The sequence below is a fragment of the Dendrobates tinctorius genome, unplaced genomic scaffold (genome assembly GCF_039654945.1).
Source record: "Dendrobates tinctorius isolate UK_male_01 unplaced genomic scaffold, ASM3965494v1 ptg000312l, whole genome shotgun sequence".
Classification (NCBI taxonomy): Eukaryota; Metazoa; Chordata; class Amphibia; order Anura; family Dendrobatidae; genus Dendrobates; species Dendrobates tinctorius.
Genome location: NW_027361979.1, coordinates 1,471,137 through 1,496,077, shown reverse-complemented (window position 1 = coordinate 1,496,077; position 24,941 = coordinate 1,471,137). Strand labels below are relative to the sequence as shown.

The 24,941-nt window shown below is 42.4% G+C and overlaps 1 protein-coding gene across 2 annotated transcripts in view; it reads left to right on the top strand.

Annotated features, from left to right (window-relative positions):
- Positions 1-8,767: 8,767 nt before the first annotated feature.
- LOC141073688 (contactin-associated protein-like 5) overlaps positions 8,768-24,941 on the top strand; it is a 960,637-nt gene continuing 944,463 nt past the window's right edge. The window contains exon 1 of one of the 2 annotated variants that reach the window (XM_073561037.1): positions 8,768-9,080. In XM_073561037.1, coding sequence (XP_073417138.1) covers positions 8,999-9,080 — 82 coding nt within the window. In that variant the 5' untranslated portion in view covers positions 8,768-8,998. The remainder of the gene's footprint in view (positions 9,081-24,941) is intronic. The other variant, XM_073561036.1, reaches the window with a different exon arrangement.

Here is a 24,941-nt window from a genome sequence, read left to right as displayed (position 1 = left end):
AATAATTATTTTTGCGTCGCTTTATTCTGAGAGCTATAACTTTTTTATTTTTCTGCTGCTGATGATGTATTGCAGCTTGTTTTTTGTGGGACAAGATGACATTTTCAGCGGTACCATTTTTATTTACATTCGTCTTTTTGATCGCGTTTCATTGCACTTTTTGTTCTGCAGTACGATGATAAAGCATTGTTTTTTGCCTCGCTTATTTTTTTTTATGGTGTTCACTGAAGGGGATAAATAGTGGAACAGTTTTTTAGAGCGAGTCGTTACGGATGCGGCGATACCAAACATGTGTACTTTTATTGTTTTTGTTTAGATAAATAAATGGAAAAAAAAAATTTTTCATTAGGGGATTTATTTTAAAAATTTTTTTTACACATTCTAATTTTTTTTTTTACTTTATAACATTGTCCAAGGTTGGGACATCACTATATCATGTCACATCGCTGATTTGACACTTTGCACAGCACAGTGTCAGATCAGCAATCTGAAAGGCAGTGAAGGAGGCTTGCCAGTGCCTGCTCTCAGCAGGCCCTCGCAAGCCACTTCCCTGCAAGACCCAAAAGGACCCCGCGTTGTTCCGATGGGAGAGCGCAGGGAGCCCCCTCTCTGCATGATTGTTCTCTATGCCACTGTCAGTACTGACAGCAGCATCAGAGGGGTTAACCCCTTCCTGACATCTGACATACTATCCCATCCATGGGACCCGGGCCCCTATGACTGGGGACGGGATAGTACGTCATCGCGACCAGCGGCGCTCCCGGGGGGGGCCACTGATCGCAGCCGGATGTCAGCTGATTATCACAACTGACACCCGGCAATATGTGTCAGGGGTGGTCACGGACCACCCCCGGCACGTTGACCCCTGGCACACTGCGATCAAGCATGAACTGTACCAGGGGTTTAGAGAAGCATCGGCAGGGAGAGGGCTCCCTCTGTGCTTCCCTGAAACCCCCAGCGCGATGTGCTGCACTGCTCTGGGGGCCTCCTTCCCTGCAGGTCCCCTGATCCAAGATGGCCGTGGGGGCCTTCAGGGGCCTGCAGGGAGGCGGATTCCTCAGTGACTGCAGAGCGCAGGCATGAGGAAGCCTTGAGCAGCGCCTGTCAGATTGCTGATCTGTCACAGCACTTTGTGTCATGTCAGATCAGCGATCTGACACATGACAGTGATGTCCACCCCTGGGACAATGGAATAAAGTAAAAAAAAAAAGTTAAAAAATCGCTAAATAAATAAAAAAATATATTCCCTAATAAATTATTTTTTTGGAAATAAAAAAAAAAAACAATAAAAGTACACATGTTTAGTATCACCGCATCCGTAATGACCCATCCTATAAAACTGTCCCATTAGTTAACCCCTTTAGCGAACCCCTTAAAAAATAAAAAACAAAGCAAAAAAACAATGCTTTATTATCATACCACCGAACAAAAAGTGCAATAACGCGCAATCAAAAAGACAGATATAAATAACCATAGTACCACTGAAAACTTCATCTTGTCCCGCAAAAAACGAGCTGCATCATCAGTGAAAAAATAAAAAAGTTATAGCTCGCAGAATAAAGCGATGCAAAAATAATTATTTTTTAAATAAAATAGTTTTCATTGCATAAAAGCGCCAAAACATAAAAAAAATGACGTAAATGAGATATCAGTGTAATCGTACTGACCCGAAGAATAAAACCGCTTTATCAATTTTACCGCACGCGGAACGGTGGAAACGCACCCCCAAAAGAAATTCATGAAATGCTGGTTTTTGTTCATTCTGCATCCCAAAAATCGGAATAGAAAGCGATCAAAAAATGTCACATGCCCAAAAATGGTACCAATAAAAACGGCAACTCGTCCTGCAAAAAATAAGACCTCACATGACTCAGTGGGTCAAAATATGGAAAAATTATAGCTCTCAAAATGTGGTGATGCAAAAACTATTTTTACAATAAAAAGAATCTTTTATCGTATGACAGCTGCCAAACATAAAAACCCGCTATAAATAGTAAATCAAACCCCCCTTTATCACCCCCTTAGTTATGGAAAAATAATAAAATAAAAAAAATGTATTTATTTCCATTTTCACTTTAGGGTTAGGGTTAGGGCTAGGGTTAGAGTTAGGGCTGAGATTAGGGTTAGGGGTGTGTTGGGGTTAGGGTTGGAGTTAGAATTGGCGGGTTTAGACTGTTTAGGCACATCAGGTGCTCTCCAAACGCAACATGGTGTCTGATCTCAATCTGATCTCAATTCCAAACAATTCTGGATTGAAAAAGTCAAACTGTGCTCCTTCCCTTCCAAGCTCTGCCATGCGCCCAAACAGTGTTTTACCCCCACATATGGGGTATCAGCGTACTCAGGACAAATTGGACAACAACTTTTGGGGTCCAGTTTCTCCTGTTACCCTTGGCAAAAAAAAATAATTGGGGACTAAAAAAACATGCTTGTGGAAAAAAATGATTTTTTTTATTTTCACGCCAGGGCATTATAAACTTCTGTGAAGCATTTGAGGGTTCAAAGTTCTCACCACACATCTATATAAGTTCCTCGGGGGGGGTCTAGTTTCTCAAATGTGGGGAGTTTCAACAGTTTAGGCACATCAGAGGCTCTCCAAACGCGACATGACACCTGCAGACCATTCCATCAAGTCTGCATTCCAAGACGTCACTACTTCCCTTCCAAGCCCCGACGTGTGCACAAACAGTAGTTTTCTCCCACATATGGGATATCAGCGTACTCAAGACAAATTGGACAACAACTTCTGGGGTCCAATTTATCCTGTTACCCTTGGGAAAATAAAAAAATTGGGGACTAAAAGATCATGTTTGTGGAAAAAATATGATTTTTTTTATTTTCACGCCCGGGCGTTATAAACTTCTGTGAAGCCCTTGGGGGTTCAAAGTGCTCACCACACATCTAGACAAGTTCCTTGGGGGGTCTAGTTTCCAAAATGGTATCATTTGTGGGGGTTTCCACTGTTTTGGCACATCAGGGTCTTTCCAAAAGCGACATGTCGTCTGATCTTAATTCCAGCCAAAAAAGTCAAATGGTGCTGATTCCCTTTCGAGCTCTGCCATGCGCCCAAATAGTCGCTTACCCCCCACATATGGGGTATCAGCGTACTCAAGACAAATTGCACAATAACTTTTGCGGTCCTGTTACCCTTGGGAAAATAAAAATTGGGGGTGAAAGATCATTTTTGTGGAAAAAATATGATTTTTTAATTGTACGGCTGTACGTCATAAACTTCTGTGAAGCCCTTGGGGGATCAAAGTTCTTACCACACATCTAGGTAAGTTCCTTGGGGGGTCTAGTTTCCAAAATGGGGTCACCTGTGGGGGGTTTCCACTGTTTAGGCACATCAGGGGCTCTCCAAATGTGACATGGCGTCCAATCTGAATTCCAATTTTGCACTGAAAAAGTCAAACGGCGCTCCTTCCCTTCTGAGCTCTGCCATGTGCCCAAACAGTAGTTCCCCCCCACATATCAGGTATCAGGTACTCAGGACAAATTGCACAATTACTTTTGCATCCAATTTCTCCTGTTACCCTTGGTAAAATAAAAAAAATTGGACCTGAAGTAATATTTTGTGCAACATTCAAAAAATTCCTGTGACGCACCTGAAGGGTTAATAAACTTCTTGAATGTGGTTTTGAGCACCTTGAGGGGTGCAGTTTTTAGAATGGTGTCACTTTTAGGTATTTTCTATCATATAGACCCCTCAAAGTGACTTCAAATGTGATGTGGTTCATAAAAATAAAATGGTGTTGCAAAAATGAGAAATCGCTGGTCAGCTTTTAACCCTTATAACTTCCTAACAAAAAAAAAATTGGTTCCAAAATTGTGCTGATGTAAAGTAAACATATGGGAAATGTTATTTATTAAGTTTTTTGTGTGCCGTATCTCTGTGATTTAAGGGCATAAAAATTCAAAGTTGGAAAATTGCAAAATTTTCAAAATTTTCACAAGATTTCTGTTTTTTCACAAATAAACGCAAGTTATATCAATGAAATTTTACCACTAACATGAAGTACATTATGTCACGCAAAAACAATGTCAGAATCACTGGGATCCATGGAAGCGTTCCAGAGTTATTACCTCATAAAGAGACAGTGGTCAGTATTGTAAAAATTGGCCCGTTCATGAACGTGCAAACCACCATTGGGGGTGAAGGGGTTAAATGCTCACGATTGGTGAGGCCGCACGATCGTGCCGCCGTACTAGTACTGCTGTTTGTGGAAACGCAGCTCCCGCAGAGCAGTACTAGTACGGTGCATGTTGGGAAGGGGTTAAAGCTTCCTCATTGTGACTAGTGATGAACTAAAGAGCAAAATGTACTTGTTTACCAATTAGAAAAGCCTAAAGTTTCCAATTACTGAACAATATTTCTCTTTTAATTATAGGCTGAATATGGATTTGTGCTATATTTATCATTGTTCTTTATGGCAGACATATGATTTCATAACAAGATATAAATGAGGATTGCCAGTCAGTCAGAGGTGTAGCTAGGGTTCAGGAGGGAAACTTTGGAGTGAGCCCCAACCAGGCAACCTTGTTTACAACTACGGTGACGAACCCTAAAAGTGGGTTTAGGGGAGCCACAGCAGGTGACCAGGCCATTACTGAAAATAAATCACTATACAAAGACCAGCACTGATATTACTGCCATATGGTGACATATAGTGGTAGATACCAGTCCTGCAGAACATATAGAGATCACAGTACAGTTACAGATAGTGACTTACAGCTGAGGTTCTTTCTTATGGGGTCATTCACATTTCCCGTCTTTTCCATCTGGCCCAGACCAACAAGACCACTTCTTCCAGCAGAGATTACAATACAGACATATTTGACTTTTCACATTTTTAACCCCTTCCCCATCTATTCTCAACCCCTATACAAACTCCCCATCCTGCTGATACCCCAATACTGAGCCACTGCTGCTGTATGTGTCCCTATTTCTGCACCTACTGTGTGTGGCACAAAAACAGCGCTCCTCTTACTGCCCCACATAAAAATGCCCACCACTGTGCACCACATAATAAATGCCTCCCTTGTGTCCTCTACATGTTAAAACTGATGCCTATAGAATATTAATGCCCTGTGCAAGTGCCCTAGAAAAAATGCCCATATTATTCCCCCCTAGAGAGTAATAATGGCCTCTGTGTGTTCTTTTGACAGTCACAGTAACCTGAGTTCCCCTATAATAATAAGAGCCCACTTAACATTTAATAATTTCCCTTGAGTCCCCCCCTGTACAGCGCCCCCTACACAGTAGGATGTCCCCCAAACTGTATGAAAGGCCCACAGCAGTCCCCACACTGTATAATGGCCCCATTTGTAGCCCCCTTTCTGTATGATGGCTCCCTTAGTATCACCCTCTTTGTATGAGGGCCCGCTTACTAACTTCCACTCTTTATGAGGGCCCACTTAGTAGTCCCACTGCATAGTTTAGCTGTGTTAGTGTGCTATGCACGCCGATACAGTTAATGGTGGTGGTGGCTCCAGAGGGGCCTGGAGCGACCACATTCATTGACCCCTATTTAGCTACCCTACGGCATTCAGTAGATCAGCATAGCCCCACAAACATCATCATCTATAAAAATGATACATAGCAAGGACACTGCTTGCCGATCAGCCATAGAGATGAGTGATTTACTAACACTAACTCTGCCCTAGATTAAATAACTGCTTTATGACAATCTATTTCAAACATATTGAGAACACAGAAATCATACCCACCTGAATGAATATATGAGAGAGGAGAAAAGGGCACCGAAGCACAAGAATGACCCAGCCTGGGGATTTTGAGAATATTTGGACTAAACCAGGGTTAGGCTACTTTCACACTTCAGTTTTTTGGCATCAGTCACAATCCTTCGGTGCGACGGATCGATGAATCCGTCGCAGATTGTCAAAAACTAATGCGACGGATCCGTTTTTTCGACAGGTCCGACTGCCGGATCTGTCAAAAAAATGGATCCATCACATCCGTTTTTTCATCCATTTCTTCCATTTTTTGATGGATCAGTCGAATCCGTTGAAAGAACAGATTGAATGAATGAATAGATAGAAAGCATAGATAGAAAGAAAGAAAGAATAGATAGATAGATATACAGAAAGAAAGAATAGATAGATAGAAAGAAGAGATACAGTAGATAGATATCTACTGTATCTCTTCTTTCTATTCTTTCTTTCTAGATAGATAGAAAGAATGAATAGAAAGAAAGAAGATATACAGTAGATAGATAGATAAAAAGAATAGATTGAAAGAATAGATAGAAAGAAAGAATAGATACATTACCTGCAGTAACCTCTTCCCTTGGATTTTCCCATGCTTCAGAGATCATTCCAGGTCAGGCTGTGAGGGGGCGGAGCTTCAGTGATGTCAGCGCTAGTCACTGAACCTCCGCTCTCAGCATCTCATTCCTCAGTGCTTTATAGCTGGGGTGGTCACATTAGCATCGCTCCCGGCTGTAAAGTATTTACCCCCCAGATATGGATTACGCCGTGGGACTTGACTGTTTGCCGGACAGGTATGGGTATATTGTTGGTTTTTTATTTTTTATTTCTATGAGGAGATCGAAGGCTTCGATTGGATTAGGAGAACAATAAAGATGGAAAACCTGTGTGCTTATTTATTTCATTAAAAGACTTTATTCTTATTGTGTTTATTTAACCCTTGATTGACTCTACGATTAGTAATGGATAGGTGTCTTATTGACATCTCTCCAATCTCCATTACTAACCCGGGCTTAATGTCATCTTACAATAGCAAGGTGACATTAACCCCTTATTACCCAACTTGCCACGGCTGCAGGGCAAGTGGGAAGAGTAGGGCAAAGCGCCAGAATTGGCGCATCTAATGTGCCTTTTCTGGGCAGCTGCAGGCTGCTATTTTTAGGCTGGGGGGCCAAGATCAATGGTCCCTTACCTGCCTGGGAATGCCAGCTCCCAGCTGTCTGCTTTAGCAAGGCTGGTTGTCAAAAAAAAGCGTGGGATCCCCTCTATTCTTGATAACTAGCCTTGCTGAAGCTTACAGCTGCGAGTTGCTGCCCCCAGGTGTGAGTTTCATCTGGCTTGCTTCCAAAAATTGTGGGGAGACACATGTCGTTTTTTTATTTTTGTTATTTATTTATATTCAGCGCAGGAGCGGCAGATGAATACTCCCATCCGCTGCTCCTGCTCTCACTGTAATTAGTGGTAGTACAGTAGGTGTCGGATGATGGGATGAGCATGCTCACTTAAAAAAATGGAATCCATCGCCGGATTCCATCATTTGACGGACTACGATGGATCCGTCACCCATAGGCATCCATTCTAGCAGACGACGGACAGTGACTGATCCGTCGCTGTCCGACTTTTCGGCGGACACAAAAAACGTTGCTCTGTGCATCGTGTCCGGCCGATGGACAAAGAATTTCCAACGAATCCAGTGAATGATGGACGAAACGTGCGGCCATCCGTCGCAATCCGTCGCTAATACAAGTCTATGAGAAAAAAATGGATCCAGCGGCATCAGTTACCGGATCCGTTTTTTTTCAAAAAACAACGGATTGTGACTGATGGCAAAAGACTGATGTGTGAAAGTCAATGTCATTAGTCACACAATGCAAAGAACGTAAGAGACTGTCGTAAGGAAAATGCTGGTCATTCTCACACTGATGGAATACTTATCCTTATAGTGTACATTACACTGCAATCAATCACACAACCTAAGAACAGTGTGAAAATGCCCTGATGAAAGACATTTCCCACTCTATCAAGGCTCCTTCTGACATTCCAGGTACTGCAGTTTTTTCATCATCTTTTGCTTGTAGTTTGCAATTATTTTGCTTCTGCTTGAATGAAATAGTGAGATACAGCTGAGCTTGTGCTTCTGCCCAGCAATGATCTGACCAGGCAGCGCTGCACTGTATGAGGAAAGGGAAATCAGTGACCTGATCGTCTACTAAGACTGATCAGCCCACCTGTGACTGCAGCCGAGATCATAAATATGCAGTAGCTAAAAAAGTAGAGCTTTAAAAATGACAAAAGACTAAAACTGTAATTGTAGAGCATTTTTACTCTAGGTTAAACATTTGCCTTGAGCACTTCACTGTACGGTACGCTTAATATTATGTGCAAAATGTCAGTGTATTCTGTATTTCCCTAACATAGTTGCATAAAAATGTAATTAGATACGTGACCCTAAGGCAGCGCTGTATTTAAATATTTCATATCGAGAGCTTTTCTGCTTATCATATAAAGATCGCGTTAGGGATCTGATATTCTGGAATCACATAGTTAATGAACTAAATTCAAACTTACCCTTAAAGCTACAGTATCTGTAAAAATAAATATCCCCCAGAAGAAGTGAGTGGCAGACATTGGGCTCCAAGCTATGGATGGATGTGAGGGAAGATCCTGGTGACCCCCAACGTGTCCCCAGGTCAGCGCCATACATTACATCGCTATCAGTGACGGGATATGACATTTCCCCCCCGCACGACTGTCAGGGGAATCCTGTGAAGAGCTATTGTGTGGTTTAGCACATTGCACGGCAATTATCACAAGGAAAGCAAATAATGAGTCATGTTTATCCATAAAGACATTTGTAACTATAATGACTAAATCCTTCCAAAATGTGAAACATCACAAAACAAACAAAGATCCCACCACAGACAGAAGCACAATGCATCCTCCTTGCTGATTATGGAGACAGGCCCCCCCAGGATCTGGAGCACTGAGCCCCCCTATACCAGCCTGCTCCTCCAGAGCCAGGAGGTGCCTGGGCTGTGGGTGGGGTGCTCTGCTCGCTATAAGGAGCTGTCCACCACCTCTGGTGCTGATTCTTCCTCCAGCCTAGTAACCTGCCTGCATCGCCTCTGGATGTAAGAAGTGTGTGCCAGGGATGTCTGCAGCTCAGGGTGGGGTGGTTGGATGATGCTGAAAATCAAGGGTTTGTCTGAGCAGCCACGACACAGAGATCTGCTGAGAAGACCCCAAAACTGTGTCATTTACAGCCAAGAACATGGATTTGGATGCTAAAGTGTTTTGTGCTTGTCTGTGCCTGCTGCCTGCTCTGCTTCATAGTAGATCAACAGCTGCAAACTGTAAGTAGTCAGAGACTTGTGGGCTGTGTGCAGACATGTACTGGGGTCACTGGGCTGAGGGTCAGAGGAAACGTCCATGCAATGAAGGCTGTAATACCATCTGGGGGCTACAGTGCGAAGAGGGAGATGGGAGATGGTATCCCCCACAGTAATATATACATATAAATATATACACAGCCTCCTGATTGATAATAACCACAGAGACCCCCTAATCATCTGTGCAGGACAGCCCACTGAGGACCATGATCCCACTGAGGACCATGACCAGGACAGCCCACTGAGGACCATCATCCCACTGAGGACCATGACCAGGACAGCCCACTGAGGACCATAATCCCACTGAGGACCATGACAAGGACAGCCCACTGAGGACCATCATCCCACTGAGGACCATGACCAGGACAGCCCACTGAGGACCATAATCCCACTGAGGACCATGACCAGGACAGCTCACTTAGGACCATGACCAGAACAGCCCACTGAGGATCATGACCAGGACAGCCCACTCAGTACCATCATGCCACTGAGGACCATGACCAGGACAGCCCACTGAGGACCATAATCCCACTGAGGACCATGACCAGGACAGCTCACTTAGGACCATGACCAGAACAGCCCACTGAGGATCATGACCAGGACAGCCCACTCAGTACCATCATGCCACTGAGGATCATGACCAGGACAGCCCACTGAGAACCATCAAACCACTGAGGTCCATGACCAGGACAGCCCACTCAGGACCATTTGAAATGCTGGGTGGTGATTGTTTTTAGACAGCAGGCTCCATGTAGTCAAATGTGTATCCTCAGATTTCTATATTTTTACATAACTTACACGATGCTTTCAGAATTGCTCTAGACTGGTGTCATGGTGTTGTTGGACGAATATGTGACTGGATGGGTAATTAATCCTGATTATTGCATGATGCTGGTTTCTATGTTGCTGTATCTCAGCCATGCATCTAGAGTGGACACTGTATATAACTCCTCAAAGTTTACCATCATTTAGTTGCCATCATTCATTGCAGCTGCAGCCTGAGCCCAGGGAGAGTGCTTGACATTCTGGAGGCAAGCCCAAATGCTTCTTGACAGGTCTGATGGTTCTTGGGGATGCTGTGTTCTTTGGCTGTAGGACAAATTCATAGAATCAGGCTGCAGAAAAAAACAAAATTGTTGTGTACAGATATGACTAGGCATTATTGCAGTGTTTTTAGCAGTCCCATTGTCAAGTCTTCCCTGTGTAAAGCTAAACTGCAAACTCAGCCCTAAACTCTATCATGGACACTACATATGCCTCCGTCCAGGCTAGAAATTAGATATAATGTCCCGTATAGGGTCCTTTACAATGTACAAGGTGTGTTATTTTGCTCCTAACAGTGGGGACTGGAGTTGCACTCCCACCCTCGTGGTTGTACTGTGGACTGAACACTAGAGGTCAGTGTTGTTCTTTAGAAGGTCATCGAAAATGCAGCAAACCACAAGGAAAACACAGAAGAGATTACACATTGGATAAAGTATCAACAGCACAAGAGGGAAGGAGAAGCCTTTTATCTTAAGTTACACCAACAGAGAAAGAATCCATGAAGAAAGTCACACTCGACTATGAAAATATTAGCACTTCACCAAATATTACCCACAGGGCAGTAGAGAATCACAGGAAACCTAGAGATCAAGTCATCAAATAACTGCCTGGAAAGCCAAAAATAGGGGAAGCGATACTAACATGATATATCCATAGAAAATATTCCCATTTGTCCATCTACTTATCATTACTGGAGAAATATGCCAGAGAAATGTCACCCTCTAATTTATCATAGTAGGTGTTAATGACATATGGACCGCTCTAGTGGAGGTGGGAAATTGCTTGTTTGCCCTTATTTTATAAAAATAAATAGATAAATACAGCTTTGTGGGACTGTAGAGAATTGCTGCAGTCAATCTTCTGTCTGCTGGAGCCTGGGGCAGCTTGTGGCTCCAATGTGAACACGGTCTTGTCAGAGTCAGTACACTGTGATGGATGCATGGGTCCGACGGCTGGACTTACAGGAGTCTGTCAGAAATCAGCAAGTCAACAGTAGTCCTGGTAGCGGACTATGCTACGAGGAGCCATTTGTAAGCTAAAGATATCACTTCTCTTAGCGCAAAGTCCCCTACAAGGAATGATGCTGACTGCGACGCCAGATTCCGAGCTGACAGACCCCCCTTAACTTTATATTCTCTTTTCTGCTTTTAATATCCCAGTAATCTACAAAGTAACATTAACATACTTCGGTGTCTTACTCTGTCTTACTCTGAATATTATCCATAATCCCCCAACATGCTATATGGGCCCTAATGGAACTCTCCCAGGCCTCGCAGTATGGGATTGTATGTTACATACTGAACCATAAGTTCAACTAGTGCTACTGTATCTACTACTGTGGACTACAGTTCTATCTGCAACACCACAATATGCAGTCCTATGCAACACCACAATATGCAGCCCTATGTAACACCAAAAATGCCATCCTATGTAACACCACAATATGCAGTGCTATGTAACACCAAAATATGCAGTCCTATGTAACACCACAATATGCAGTGCTATGTACCACCAAAATATGCAGTCCTATGTAACACCACAATATGCAGTGCTATGTAACACCAAAAATGCAGTCCTATGTAACACCACAATATGCAGTGCTATGTAACACCAAAATATGCAGTCCTATGTAACACCACAATATGCAGTGCTATGTAACACCAAAATATGCAGTCCTGTGTAACACCACAATATGAAAACCTATGCAACACCACAATATGCAGTCCTATGTAACACCAAAAAATGCCATCCTATGTAGCACCACAATATGCAGTGCTATGTAACACCAAAATATGCAGTCCTATGTAACACCACAATATGCAGTGCTATGTAACACCAAAAATGCAGTCCTATGTAACACCACAATATGCAGTGCTATGTAACACCAAAATATGCAGTCCTATGTAACACCACAATATGCAGTCCTACGTAACACCACAATATGCAGTACTATGTAAGAGAACTGGCATCAGCAGTAGATGTTATCTGCAAGTGATACCTAGGTTTACATGCAGTCCTATGTAACATCACAGATAGCACAGAGTGATAAATATCAGAGTACATTTAATATACTATATATACCTGTAATCTAATGTCCAGTAAATAAATCACATTACTATAATCACCAAATCCCAGGAATATCAGTGAGATTGGTTATTAAATGGATATACGACCAGATACATTAAAGATCCAAACTACAGCAATGCAAACGTTTAACCGTATCTTCATCTAGGATGAAATCCTGATAGTAAGGAAGCATTTTTACCATTTTCATTTATTTAAGTTTAATTTTAATGGGGCTTCCTATGATTGTATGTGTTAGCAAGTTAGAGGGACTTCTACCGTGCACAGCGATGTTTTACGTCACCTGTTCTGTATCGGACTACAACACAGTCACTTTCTCCTGAATGGGGCAGCATAGCGGCTTATTAGAAAGTCACTCTTACTGATCATAATGTATGGCAAATCCTAGCAATAGGCTCTTAAAATATGGGAATAACCCTTTAAATCCCCCTTTAATTTAACCCAATGAGTTCAAAGTAAAAGCAGACCACAGTAATAAATAATAAGTGCAGCCCTGCGAAAATCATCAAATAATGTAATGTGGTGAGTTATGACTTGTATCCAAACAGAATCTTTATGTATTTGCATTATACTGCTAGATGGCAATCACAATACCACAAAATAACAGCCACATAATGCTCTGGGCGTATCGCAGAGCTTGTTTTCTTCTTATTTTCTTGTATAGATTTTAGGCTCTATTTCTTAATTCAAAGCTCAATACAAATACAAACTAGTAAAACTCTTTATTTGCTCTCATTATTACGGGGCATCATTGTAATTCTGTATTCACACTGGCTGCTAGCAATTGAGGAGGCCACTAGGATATACTGCATGTACTTGTGTATTGGAGAATAGAGAAGAAGAATTGTGTTCTAAATAAATGGAGTAACAATTCCTGATGAGGTTTTATGAACAATTTCCAACAAGTTCAGCACTAATACATCAAAGCAAAGGAAAACTGATCAGACATTAATCTAGGCGATAAGTTTGGGGCCATTCATCATTTGCAAACCCAGCTCTACTCCCATTACCTAACACTTACCACAAAGCAGCAAGATAACATGGTACAGAAATGTGTAATTCTACCCCTAACCTAAAGGGGTTGTACCTAGTTGGGAAGATATCCACCATCCATAAGAGACAACTTTCCAATCGCTGGGTGTCCAACTGCCCGACTCCCACAAATCCCAAGAATGAGACTGTGAAGATCCCGATGTGAATGGAGTGGTGGTGGTCAATCATGCGCACCTTTACTCCCTCTAGTCTTTGGTACTTCCGTTGATGTGAATACTTTTCTGCCCAGTGATGAGAAAAGTATTCTAAGAAAGATACCTTTATTGGCTAACCAGAAAATGTTATGTCTGCAAGCTTTCAGAGCACAGAGGCTACTTCTTCAGGCTAATACAAAATAATTTTGTAATATGCCTGAAGAAGTAGCCTCTGTGCTTTGAAAGCTTGCAAACATAATATTCGCATCAATTTTTCTGGCTAACACGGTACCACAATATAATTTGCTATTGTACATCGTACTCCCGTTGAGAATGAATGGAGCGGCAGTGCACATGGTCGACCGCCAACGCATTCACACGCAGCTCTTGAACGCCCCGTTCCCTGGATCAGTAATGATCGCAACAGTCGGACCTCCAGAGATCAGGAAACTTGCTACAATCCTTTATCATGCCGCCTGACTTTATATGCTTTAGGTGTCCAGTTCCAGTTTTCTCCATCATGATACCCTTCTTGTAAGGTGATATAACTTAATGTATTGGGTTCGTAAAGAAATGCTACATCATTCTTTAATCTAAGAAAGTCGAACACTATGTTCAATAGTTGTCAGAGCAGAAATAAAATTGTAAATCTAAGCTGTGACCATCACCATGATCAGTGCCATCTATCCATTACTCATTATCGGAGCCTCAGGTTGTTCGAGTGCATTCTACTTCAAAACTGCCAATGCCATCTGTGTTGCCAATATTTGCCTCTTCTTGGCTGTGGATGTACCTGGAGCCGGTCATTTTCCCGCTTGCTTATCTTCACATTTTGTGACCATGGTAGCTGAGACGTGGCCTAAATAACAGGACTATTAATTACTGCTCAGCAGGGAGGGTACAGACAAGTTAAATCCAAGATTAATGCAAGCCTTTCTGACACTGCAGTAAGTGGCCTGTTGGAACACGCTGACCTGTGAAAATGATTGTGGTAAAGCAGAATGATCAATTCACTGTTTAATGAAGTGAATGGGCTCAATAGACGGCACGTTCAGAGGTTTTGAGCGTGTAGACATACGCAGCAGAAATGAAGTTGTCATTTAACTACTATTTTTGCACCATGAGATGTAATTAAAGCCAGCAGACTAAAAGTGAAGGTTTACGTGCAGCTCAATATCCCTCTATCAAAAGTCTTGCATTTGTATCCAATTTTTGGGGGTTTTTTGCCTCTGTTTTATTTGTGCCATATATATATTTATTTTGCACCTTTAATTTTTTTCTATTTCATATATTGTCACCTTTTTTTTACCTTTGCCAATACGGGAAGGGTTTGAGCTTCCAGATATTTCAGCTAATTCAATTGCAATGTCTTAAAAAGTCTTAGTTTCAAACTTTTGTTGCAATTGCACTTAAGTCCCTCTTCCTTAAAATCTTTGTATTCACTTTGTAACACTTTAGCGGCTCATGCATATTTTTGGCATTAAAAAGGTTAAAAATAAAAATAAAAAACATTTTTGGACTTCGCGTAAAAATGTTTTAATAACCACGTGTGCCGTTTTGAAAACTTTGATGCAAAAATGTCAATGAATGCCACGAGACAAAAAAAGAAAATTGACTTTAAAAAAAAACCTCAAATGATGAATCGGTTGTCATTCTCTAGTCTCTAAGAAGCAGAGTCCTTTGTTGTTGTGTAAGCAGCAAAGTGCAAACACTGGAGAGCTGTTTAATTTACATACAACGTCAAAAGGTCGTGCCATATTCAACACGAAACCCTATACGTGGGCGTCATGTATATCAGTCTAAATATCAAATATGTTAATTTTTGCTCTTTTTATGCTTAAGAGTTCAGTAATGAGCCCAACTGAATGATTGACATAAATCACTGATTGCCCATTGGGCTCCTAACTATAGTTACCACTTACATAACTAAGGTGCTTCACGCCTCCTCGGTTGTGTTGCTCTACATTGTACAATGCAAAAAAATATTGTCGTACCGTGTTAACCAGAAAAATTGATGTAATACTTCTCATTTTTTGGGGACATAAGTAGTTGCTCTACATTGTAATTTGTCCAACTCAACAGCATTCTTTTTTGAACTAGGTTCCAGACTGCATATTCCAAACGAGGCTGCACTAATGGTTTGTAAATCGGTAATATACGTGCCTACCTGGGAAGTCAATGCTTCACATATCATGTTGCCTTCAATTGCATCTGATTGACAATATTTGTTTATAGATGTGTACCAAGTTCTGAACCTAAAAGAACATTATGTTCATAGTTTTAGATTTACAGATTTGTTGGTTATTTTCCATAAAATGGATACTGGAAGCAGAGCTTAGTTCACATTGACCCACAATGACAAATGTAAACCAATTTCCAATGCTATCTTTCCCATCCACAGTACTGTTGGCTGATAATATGTGGCACTTCTGATCCATGAGATCTGCATCCCTGGTAGCCATTCTACAGTATTATATAATAGATAGTCAATGCAGTCCAGCTCTCCGGCACATAATGAAGTGAATATGAATCATATGAAGTCAAACCATGAATGCTGTGCTCCTCAGGTCAAATTGAATGAGTAGATTAGTTCCAGTCTCTGGGCTCAGGCATGGTAATACCTGAGAGTACTGTAGATGTGAGACAGCAGGAGAACAGGCAGATAGCATCGTCCATCGTTCCCGCAGTCTGGCAGCAGCAAGACTGATTATCTTGTGAGGAGCGTCGTCCTCATTCCCTGTAATGTCTCAGCAGCAGTTTGATTTCTCTGGCAACTATTCATCTCTGCTCAAATAAACTCTTGTAGATCTGTGAGAATCAGTGATGGTGCTTCATAGCTGGACAGAATGTTTCCTACAAATCTTCTTCTAGATACATAATTCAAAGTAACTGACCTGTATGAGATAATGGAAGTGATACAGATGCAGAATCTAAACTCCCTCTAGTTTACCATTGATCTCTAACAGGAATATTAAGAATAATACTTTTTATTTGTAATCACCAACATATTCCATAACCTTTTTACAATTTAGTGGCCACGTGCAAACAATCTCCGACACTCCAGTCTGTAGCAGCGTATGGATCGATGGGAAGCATTGCTAACTTCTTGGAGTAACTAAGAAACAAATGAATCAAGAACTAGATTCTGAAGAAATATTTAGGAAGGGAGAACCAAGGTTATGTGTTAGACCTGTCCAAAAATATGTTTTTTTCTTAAACTTAGGGACACTGGTAATTATCTTGATTTTCTCAGATTGTACATTCCAGAGAGAGCTTGTAGATGTCAAATACAGAGAGAGGAGGAGATGTATATATGGGATGGTAGTTCAGCATTGTGGAGAGCTTTGTGGGTAAGTTTGTGTTTCATTCGATAGCAAATGGACAATTATTCCTATCCTGGACAGAGTGGAGACATCATTGTAGGAGCTGGACAGAAATATGAGCCTATCTGTTGTATTCAAGATTAGAGAGGGGAGTGTTTATTGTGTGTGTCGGGTGGGGGGACCAATTAATAATGAGTTGCAGTAGTCAAGACAAGAATAAATCAAAGCAACAGTAAAAACGTTTACGGTTTTGATGGTAAGAAAAGACAGATTTTGAAGCTTTTGGGATGGTGGGGACATAAGTATACAAGTGATTGGATCTAGAGTTGAAGGATGACATGGTAGAACCAAATAAACAGAAAATGAAATATCAAAATTTAATAATTTGCAGAGGGAGAAAACACAAGAATTCTACTTTTGGAAAGATTCAAAATCTGATAGAGGGAGGACATGATGCAAGAGTCAATGGACAATCACAGGTGTTTTGTAGTATAGTAGGGGTGATAGTAGAAGAATGTAAATGGTGTACTCGGTGTAGAGATGGTTCTGGAAGACAAATCTGGTGATAGTTTGTCAAATAGGTGTTGTGTAGAGAGAAAGGAGGAGGGGATCTAGTGCTGACTATGAAGAACCCCAACAGCAACATAAAGAAGATAGTAGGAGGAGCAAGCAAATGACACACTAAAAGAGTGGACAGAGAAATATTTGAGCCAAAATAGAGCATTATCTTGAAGGCCAACAGAGTGGAGCATGTTGAGGAATTGTTGACCTGTAGTGTCAAATGCTGCAGCAATATCAAGAAGAATCAGAAGAGAATAGTTGCAACTTGATATAGCTATTAATAGACAGTTTGAGAGTTTATTAAGTACAGTTTCTGTTGATTGTAGTCTGAAAACCAGATTGTAAAGGTTTAATAAAAGAAATATTATAAAGTAAGTGGATTACAGGTGAGTAGACCAGTCATTCCAGGAGTTTAAAGCTGAAAGGGAGATTAGAGATGGGTCTACAATAAGCAGAAGTGGAATGGTCAAGAGACATTTTTTAGTACTAGGGTTTTAATAGCACAATTAAAAGAAGGAAACGTACAAAAAGAAAGAGGGTGGTAAAGGCGTTGTCCATAGAAGAAATGTCAGCATCACCTATCCATAAGATTCGGGACAGCTTATAACACCACTGGGACCTCCATTGATCAACAGAAAGGAGAACTTTCATTGTAATTAAAATGTAACATCAGTATGCATGCTCGATTGCTGCTATATTTTATGGGACTATTGAGTACTTTTTTCTGCCAGTGCTTATAGAGTATGAATGGTGCAATCGTTGAGCAAGTGCACTGCTTCTCTATTCTAATTGGGGATAAAGGTTACTCATTCTGCCTATCGGAGGAGACAAGTCATTAGACACCCATAATCTATAAATAATCTGGTTGCTTCGCATTCGCACTATGGTAGGGTTTGCAACATTACAGTAATTGCTGATGGCTGATTGAAGAGCTTTGCTGTAGTTATTTATCAAAGACTTGAGATCTCAGTTCTGCAACTAATGCTCCATATGCAGATGACAGCTTGCTGTAAAGTACGTGTCTGTAGTACGTGCACATATATAATGTTTACACCAAGTAATGTCTAAAAATACTTTAAAACAATTAGCACTTGATTAGGAGGAAACAAAACAAAAACATTAGTAAAAAGAAAAAAAAAATCTGAAAAAAGGAGGATCTAAGGCTGTGCTCACCTTTGCTTTGCATAGAAACTGTAACGTGCTGCGGCAGTGTAATACAGCACAACCTCCACCAGGGGGTCATGGTGAGGGAAGAGAGGTTGCGCACACACACACACACACACACACAGCGTAGTAACACAGAGCACCAGCACAGGTGTCACAGGTAATGAAAGAGTAGTCAGACTAGCCGAAGTCAGCAACTGTAAGGAGCAGAGTTGGGAGACAGCAAGTGTGTAGTCAGGGACGAGTGAGAAGTCAGCACCTACCAGGAACGTGGTATCAGAAACGTAAGACGTAAGCCGTTGTCAGGGCACAAGCTAGATGGTCAAAAGCCAGTCGGAAAGCGTGGTATTAGAAACGGAAAAACCAGAAGCAGAGTCCAGAGATAAAGCGGGGTCATACACAAGTCCAGGAAATCAGGGGCAGGAGGAACACTAAAGGAATACAGCTCAGAGGCACTATCTTTGAAGCTCGTAGTATAGCTGACGCTGGTCCGCAGGCTGCAGAGCACTGAAATAGCCCAGCCAGCTCCAGAACGAGGCAGAGGGGATTATCCCCTGCATGACCAGTCCAAAGAGAAGACAGCAGAAAACAAACTCTGGATTGGATCATGACAGAAACCATACAGAAAACTAACATATATAATATGTCATTGAGTTCTGTTGAGTGTTATTGTCGCATTGTTTGATACAGACTTTACTTATTCCTGGTTTCCATTATCCCCAAATGAATCCTAAAGGTTCATAATAATCTCAAACACTAGTTGGGTTTCTCATCAATGAGTGATTCCATCTCTTATACCTGAGATGCTTGAATATCATTGATGGTTAGGAGGGTGGGACCTTATTATTCGAGAAAGAAGAATTGAATCATCGGGTTGAAGAGTCTAGATACTTTGTTGGAATCCACCCCTCTACAGAGCAATTTTGAAGAGGCTTTAGAAAACTGTAAAATTTCTAGTTATTTTAAAGAAAGTCAATAGAAATATAAAAAAGTTATATACCAGGATATTACTAAAATTTGGCCCACTATTTCAGTGCCTTGAAAAAGTATTCAGACCCCATGAACTTTTAAACATTTTCTCACGTTACACCCACAAACTTAAATGTTTTTTATTTAAATTTTATGTAAAGCAGCAAAACAATTTAGCAAATGTTTGTGATATGTAAAGGAAATCATACATTTCAAATTATTTTAAAAATATAAATCTGATAATTTTTACATGCAATTATATTCAGCCCCCCCTGAGTCAATACTTTGTAGGACCACCTTTCACTGCAATTACTGCTACAAGCCCTTTGGGGTATGTCTCTATCAGCTTTGATCATCTAGAGGTTGAATCTTTTGCCCATACTTTCTTGTAAACAAGCTCTAGCTCAGTGAGATTGGATAGAGAACATCTGTTAACAGCAGTTTTCAAGTCTTTCCACAGAATCTCAATGGTATTTTTGTCTCGACTGGATGATTCACACAGATGAATATGCTTGGATCTAAACCATGCCATTGTAGTTCCGGCAGTATGTTTAGGGTCGTTGTCCTGCTGAAAGGTGAACCTACACCGCAGTCTCAAGTTTTTTGCAGCCTCTAACAGGTTTTCATGCAGGATTGCCCAGTATTTAGCTCCATCCATATTTTCATATACTCTGATCAGCTTCCCTGTCCCAGCTGAAGAAAAGCATCCCCACAGCATGATGTTACCACCACTATGTTTGACAGTGGGGATGGTGCTTTCAGGGTGATGTGAAGTATTAGTTTTCTGCCACACATTGCATTTTGCAAGTAGCCCAAAGACTTTTACTTTGGTCTTATCTGGCCAGAGCATCTTCTTCCACATTCTAACTGTGTCCCCTACATGGCTTTTTGCAAACTACAAGCAAGACTTCTTATGGCTTGCTTTCAAAAATAGCTTTTTCTTGCCAATTTGCTATGATGGCCAGATTTGTGGAGTATATGACTAATAATTGCCCTGTAGACAGATTTTCCTACCTCAGCTGTGCATCTCTGCAGATCCTCCAGAGTGACCATGGGTCTTTGGCTGTTTCACTAATTAGTACTCCCCTTGCATTGGATGTCAGTTTAGGTGAATGGCCATGTCTTGTTAGGTTGCAGAACTGTGCCATATGTTTTACTCTTTTGGATGACAGATTGAACAGTGTTCCGTGATATGTTCATAGTTTGGGCTATTTTTTTTATAACCTAACCATACTTGAATTTTCTCCATACCTCTACTCCTGATCTGTCTGGTGTGTTCTTTGATTTTTTTATGCTGTTTGATCCCTTATGTTATCAAATAAATTTATGAGGCCTTCACATACTTATTTCATGCAATAAAATGAAATTTAATTATGCAAAAATCATACAATGTGATTTTCTGATTATTATTTTTAGATTCTATCTCTTACAGCTGAAGTGTACCTATGATAAAAAATTACAGACTTCTCCATTCTTTGTAGGTAGGAAAATTTGTAAAATCAGCAGTGTATCAAATTCTTATTTTCCCCACTGTACATACAACTGTACGATTGTAAGAAGGAAAAAATAACTGATCTCCTGAGACACATGTAAAATTTCTTACACATTTCTTACAGTTTTGTTTATGTAGGTTGAAAAGAAAGAAGGTTTGAAGAGTAACCGTTAACCGTTGTTTAAATTTTTATTACATACAGTGCCTACAAGTAGTATTCAACCCCCTGCAGATTTAGCAGGTTTACACATTTGGAATTAACTTGGCATTGTGACATTTGGACTGTAGATCAGCCTGGAAGTGTGAAATGCACTGCAGCAAAAAAGAATGTTATTTCTTTGTTTAATTTTTTTTTAAATTGTGAAAAGTTTATTCAGAGGGTCATTTATTATTCAACCCCTCAAACCACCAGAATTCTGTTTGGTTCCCCTAAAGTATTAAGAAGTATTTCAGGCACAAAGAACAATGAGCTTCACATGTTTGGATTAATTATCTCTTTTTCCAGCCTTTTCTGACTATTTAAGACCCTCCCCAAACTTGTGAACAGCACTCATACATGGTCAACATGGGAAAGACAAAGGAGCATTCCAAGGCCATCAGAGACAAGATCGTGGAGGGTCACAAGGCTGGCAAGGGGTACAAAACCCTTTCCAAGGAGTTGGGCCTACCTGTCTCCACTGTTGGGAGCATCATCCGGAAGTGGAAGGCTTATGGAACTACTGTTAGCCTTCCACGGCCTGGACAGCCTTTGAAAGTTTCCTCCCGTGCCGAGGCCAGGCTTGTCCGAAGAGTCAAGGCTAACCCAAGGACAGCAAGGAAGGAGCTCCGGGAAGATCTCATGGCAGTGGGGACATTGGTTTCAGTCAATACCATAAGTAACGTACTCCACCGCAATGGTCTCCGTTCCAGACGAGCCCGTAAGGTACCTTTACTTTCAAAGCGTCATGTCAAGGCTCGTCTACAGTTTGCTCATGATCACTTGGAGGACTCTGAGACAGACTGGTTCAAGGTTCTCTGGTCTGATGAGACCAAGATCGAGATCTTTGGTGCCAACCACACACGTGACGTTTGGAGACTGGATGGCACTGCATACGACCCCAAGAATACCATCCCTACAGTCAAGCATGGTGGTGGCAGCATCATGCTATGGGGCTGTTTCTCAGCCAAGGGGCCTGGCCATCTGGTCCGCATCCATGGGAAGATGGATAGCACGGCCTACCTGGAGATTTTGGCCAAGAACCTCCGCTCCTCCATCAAGGATCTTAAGATGGGTCGTCATTTCATCTTCCAACAAGACAACGACCCAAAGCACACAGCCAACAAAACCAAGGCCTGGTTCAAGAGGCAAAAAATCAAGGGGTTGGAGTGGCCTAGTCAGTCTCCTGACCTTAACCCAATTGAAAACTTGTGGAAGGAGCTCAAGATTAAAGTCCACATGAGACACCCAAAGAACCTAGATAACTTGGAGAAGATCTGCATGGAGGAGTGGGTCAAGATAACTACAGAGACCTGTGCCGGCCTGATCAGGTCTTATAAAAGATGATTATTAGCTGTAATTGCAAACAAGGGTTATTCCACAAAATATTAAACCTAGGGGTTGAATAATAATTGACCCACACTTTTATGTTTAAAATTTATTAAAATTTAACTGAGCAACATAACGTTTTGGTTTGTAAGATTTATGCATCTGTTAATAAATCCTGCTCTTGTGTGAAGTTTGAAGGCTCTAACTTATTTGCATCTTCTCAAACCTGCTAAATCTGCAGGGGGTTGAATACTACTTGTAGGCACTGTAAATCAATAGTTCACGTGAAAATAAGCAACTTTTTAATAAATCCAATAAAAAAATTATTTTATTTTTATCTGGACTGATCTTTTACTTTCATTTCATGGGTAAAAGGACCAATAGATACAGACATTCTGCTGCAAATTCTCATAAATGACAGTTACAGGTCTCCATAGAATTTTATGAGCACCAACTGCCATCTCCATTAGTAATGTAAATATCTGTATTCACTTAAAACAGATTTTACCCTTGAATTGGTCATTTTGAGAAGGAAATATGAGTTCTGGAGGAGAAAGAAGTGAATTTCTTAATACGCGTTGAGCCTAATTATTGCAGCAATTTGTAAACTTTTGTTTTAAATTGTATATTAGCAAGGATGATCTCAGAGATTAAATATATTGTGAGAAATATTAAAGTTGGACGGAAAGTTGCTATTATTTAACAATGAATTCAATTTTGCAGGTTCACATGCCAAGCCCGAATCATTCCCGGTGTAGCAGGCCAGATTATCTCCCCCGCCCAGAATATACCCGGGGTTAAAGTGGCCTTGGCCAGATTATACCTCAGGTATATTCTGGCCTAGGCCAAACTATATCCCAGGGTATAAATTGGCTTAGGCCAGTTTATAGCCCTCTGGGCCAGAATATACCCAAGGTATATTATGGCCTAGGCCAAACTATACCCCGGGGTATAAATTGGCCTAAGCCAGATTATACCCCTCCGGGTCAGAATATACCCCAGGTGCTGTAGATCAGATTTTTCATGCTTTTGAGAACAATCAAAAACAGGGCCCCAGGCAGCACATGGGGGGCAGAGACAGTGAGCAGGGTCCCAGTTAGGACACGGGGCCTCAGGCAGTGCACAGGGCCCCAGGCAGCACACAGGGGCAGAGACAATGAGCGGGTTCCCAGGCAGCACACGAGGCCCTAGGCAGCATACAGAGGCCCCAGGCAGCACACAGGGGCCCCAGGCAGAGCACAGGGGCCCCAGGCAGAGCACAGGGGCCCCAGACAGCACACAGGTAGCAGAGACAACAAACAGGTTCCTTGGCAGCACACTGGTCCCCAGGCAGCGCACAGGGCCCCAGGCAAAACACGGAGCCCAAGGCAGGACGCGGGGGCCCCAGGCAGCACACATGGGCCCCAAATATCTCACAGGGGTCCCAGACATCACACAGGATTGAGTGACATAGTCAAGAATGGGGCCACAGACATCGCACAGGGCATCCCAGACAGCACACAAGAGGGCAGAAACAGCACACAGGGGGGCAGAGACAGTGCACAGGGGCCCTGCACGCTGTCTCTTCCCCCTTGCGTGCTGTCTCTGCTCCCCTGTGCGCTGTCTAGGGCCCTGTGTGCTGTCTGGGGCTCCAGTGCACTGCCAGGGGCCCCTGTATGCTGCCTGGGGCCCCTGCGCTCTGCCTGGAGCCCTGTGTGCTGCCTGGGGCCCTGTGCGCTGCCTGGGACCCCGTTTAATGGCTCTGCCCCCATATGCTTCTTGGGGCCCTGTGCACTGCCTGGGGCCCTGTGCACTGCCTGGGGCCCCGTGTGCTGCCTGGGGCCCCATGTGGTGTCTGGTGCCCTCTGCACTTCCAGGGGCCACTGTGCACTGCCTGGAGCCCTATGCACTGCCTGGGGCCCTGTGCTCTGCCTGGGGTCACGTGCGCTGTCTGGGGCCCCTGTGTGCTTCCTGGGGCCCTCGTGTGCTGCCTGGGGCCTCCGTGTGCTGCCTAGGGCCCCATGTGCTTCCTGGGGCCCCCGTGTGCTTCCTAGGGCCCCATGTGCTTCCTGGGGCCCCCGTGTGCTGCCTGGGACCCTGTTCGCTGTCTCTGTCCCCTGTGTGCTGCCTGGGGCCCTGTGTGCTGCTTGGGGCCCCGTGTGCAGCCTGGGACCCCGTTCACTGTCTCTGCCCCCCCGTGTGCTGCCAGGGGCCCCTGAGTGCTGCCTGGGGCCCCATTTTTGATGGTTCTCAAAAGCGTGAAAAATCTGATCTCCAGCAGCTGGGCTATATTCTGACTCGGAGGGGTATAATCTGGCCTAGGCCAATTAATACCGCGGGGTATAGTTTGGCCTAGGCCAGAATATACCCGGGGCATAATCTCACCTAGGCCACTATAACCCCGGGTATATTCTGGGTGGGGAGTTAATCTGGCCTGTTACACTGGCAGATGATAGCTGATTTAATCAGCCATCATGTGCCTTTTTAAAAGCACAC